Source organism: Terrapene carolina, unplaced genomic scaffold (assembly GCF_002925995.2).
Source record: "Terrapene carolina triunguis isolate 2854851 unplaced genomic scaffold, T_m_triunguis-2.0 Scaffold30, whole genome shotgun sequence".
NCBI classification, from domain to species: Eukaryota; Metazoa; Chordata; order Testudines; family Emydidae; genus Terrapene; species Terrapene triunguis.
In genome coordinates this window covers 5,816,014-5,818,653 of record NW_020664381.1, presented here as the reverse complement: position 1 = coordinate 5,818,653, position 2,640 = coordinate 5,816,014, and the positions used below count along the sequence as shown (strand labels likewise).

The following is a 2,640-nucleotide window of genomic DNA, read 5'->3' as shown; positions in this document are numbered from 1 at the left end:
TTTTTTTTTTTTTTTTTTTTTTTTTTTTTTTTTTTTTTTTTTTTGTTCGTTTGTTTGGAGGGTGTTCCAAGGGGAGTAGGAGTTTGAAGTCTCTGCTGGGAGTTGCTTTCCATGTTGTCAGCAAAGAGTGAACAGCTGAGGCCCCACCTTCTAATGGGAGTGGCTTCCTACATCAAGAAGGTGGGGCATTTCCCTAGAAAAGGATAAAAGGGCCCGGCAAAAGCAGCTACATTCAAAATATTGTTAAAGTAATCCAAGGGTGGTATGTTACTCATCGTGCTCCTCAGTCTGATAGATTGAGCCAAAAATTTCAACCCTTATGAAGTAGGAGAGGATATTATAAAAACATTCTCTAATTGCAGGTAGCGTGTGTGCAATATACACACATATAGTATGTTTTGCCTTGCTCCTGCAAACACATGAGCTCGACTTTGAACTCAGTGACACAACTTCTGGGCATTGGAATTACTATCAGGAGTAAAGCTAAAACATGGGCAAGTATTTGCAGGAGTGGAGTCTTAAAATGTGTTGTGAATGAGGGCTTGCAATTTTACTTCTCCTTTGCAATTTCTCCATTCAGATCTCTGTTTGTGGTACTGGACAGTCTAAATTGTTCAGATGGTGCAATTGGTGCTGCAGCACAGGGTTGGCTGATACGTGCTCTCTCGCTTAATGATGTTGCACGAATTCTTGAGCCAGTACTACTGCTGCTTCTTCATCCAAAGACACAGCGCACATCCATCCATTGCATCAAACAGAAGAATTCAGCAGGTAAAGCTGCTCTCAGACTGAAAATGTAACCGTTTGAGTGAAGTAAATTAACAGTTAGTCACATTACTCCATTGGACTCCATTTTAAGCCAGTCTTTGACCTTTGGTGTCATACTCGTCAGTTTGAGGTGTCTTCTAATAAGCAGCAATGCCAGCTGCATATATCACTCTTCTCAGTTACACCTGTAATAATGCTTAAACACAATTATGGAGTAGGTCATATCTTTTTAAAGGTATAACGCCCATTAGTATCTTATTTTGGGTCAGCATTTCAGCAAAAGAAGCTCTAAACCTCCTAATAGTTGAATTGCTTTTTTAATCCAGCTATCTGCTTGCATAACAGTTTTGCTACCTTGTTTGCTATCTAATTGACTTGCCAATCATCATTCTCGCTATTTACATTATAGTAGCATCCAAAGGAAGTCTCTTGTGCTAGCTGCTGTGCAATTATAGAAGTAGACATGGTCGTTGTCCCAAAGGGTTTACAGTCTGAGAAGGTTTATGGTATCTCTGACTTGTACAATTCCATCATAAAACATAACTGCTCAATGAAATTATTTCCTTGGCATAAATAAGATTTTTAACTGTAATGTAAAGTCAGTTACTTGATCACCATTACATTTTCTCTTAAGTTTGTCTTTCAGCCTAAAGGCTATTGAATGTATTAACTGCAATAATAAACACGGCTTTTTGAAATCTTCATATTTTTTTCAGAAGACTTACATCATTGGTTTAGCAAGAAAAGTGCCTCTTTCAAAGAGTCATTTGGAGCCTCTGAGCTACATGAAAGCAGTTCTGAAGAAAACATACCACTGAGCCAATTTACAACCATGGACAGGGAAGCTATTTGGGCTGAAGTGGAAATCGATCCAGAGACATCTCAGCTAAAAAATGGACGGTCTGAAAATGAACCATCCCACTGTACAGAACCTCCACAGGATCCCAGTGGTGATCATGATAACAGTGAACACACAGAATCGGCAGATACCAGCACAGGACCTAATGATAGTGAAAATACATCATCTTTTTCAACTTCTCTGGATCCACAGGAAATGAGCAATGAGGAGAACTGTAGAGCTACAATGGACTGCAGAGAAAACATGAAGAATGTTAGTTCATCTAATACTTTCCCTCTTCATGGCTCCAAATCCAGTCCTATGTTAAATCTTGTGCGTGCAGACTCTGAGAAAACTCAAGCATCGGAGTCACTATCAAGTGATGAGGAGGTGGACTTGGAACTCCAAGCAATTACAACTTCTAGGCTGCTCAAGCGGCAGAAAGAAAAACAAGAGATGATAGAGGCTCTGTTTAAACACATTCTCTTGTATTTTCAGCCTTACGATTCCAAGAGGGTTTTGTATGCTTTTTCTGTACTAGAGGCAGTACTCAAAACAAACCCTAAGGAATTTATTGAAGCTGTAGCCAGTACTAGCATGGATACAAGCTCTACAGCTCACTTAAATCTCATCTATAATCTTCTAGCCCGGCACCAGGAAACTCTTGTGGGACAGAGCTTTTATGGTAAGCTTCAGACTCAGTCACCAACCATGTGTCCCCATTCTTTATTAATAGAATTGCTGACTTACCTCTGTTTGAGTTTTCTGCGCTCTTACTATCCATGTTACTTGAAGGTAACCCACAGAGATGTGCTTGGCAACAGAGATGTCCAAGTCAAAAGTGTAGAAGTCTTGATTAGAATGATGGCGCAGCTGGCCACAATGGCAAAGTCAGCAGAAAACAAGAATATCGAGTTTATACACAACTTGCTTGGAAGATGCAAAATTCAAGAGTTTGTTCTTCTTTCTTTGTCTGCTTCTATGTATACAAGTCAAAAACGGTATGAACTGATGACATCTGATAAAATTAATAG

General features: G+C 39.4%; 1 protein-coding gene across 1 annotated transcript in view; it reads left to right on the top strand.

Annotated features, from left to right (window-relative positions):
• Window positions 1–2,640, top strand: part of DOP1B (DOP1 leucine zipper like protein B) — a 94,339-nt gene that overhangs the window by 53,354 nt on the left and 38,345 nt on the right. Inside the window, exons 18-19 of the mRNA XM_026651062.1 lie at window positions 581–771; window positions 1,485–2,635. Coding sequence (XP_026506847.1) covers window positions 581–771; window positions 1,485–2,635 — 1,342 coding nt within the window. The remainder of the gene's footprint in view (window positions 1–580; window positions 772–1,484; window positions 2,636–2,640) is intronic.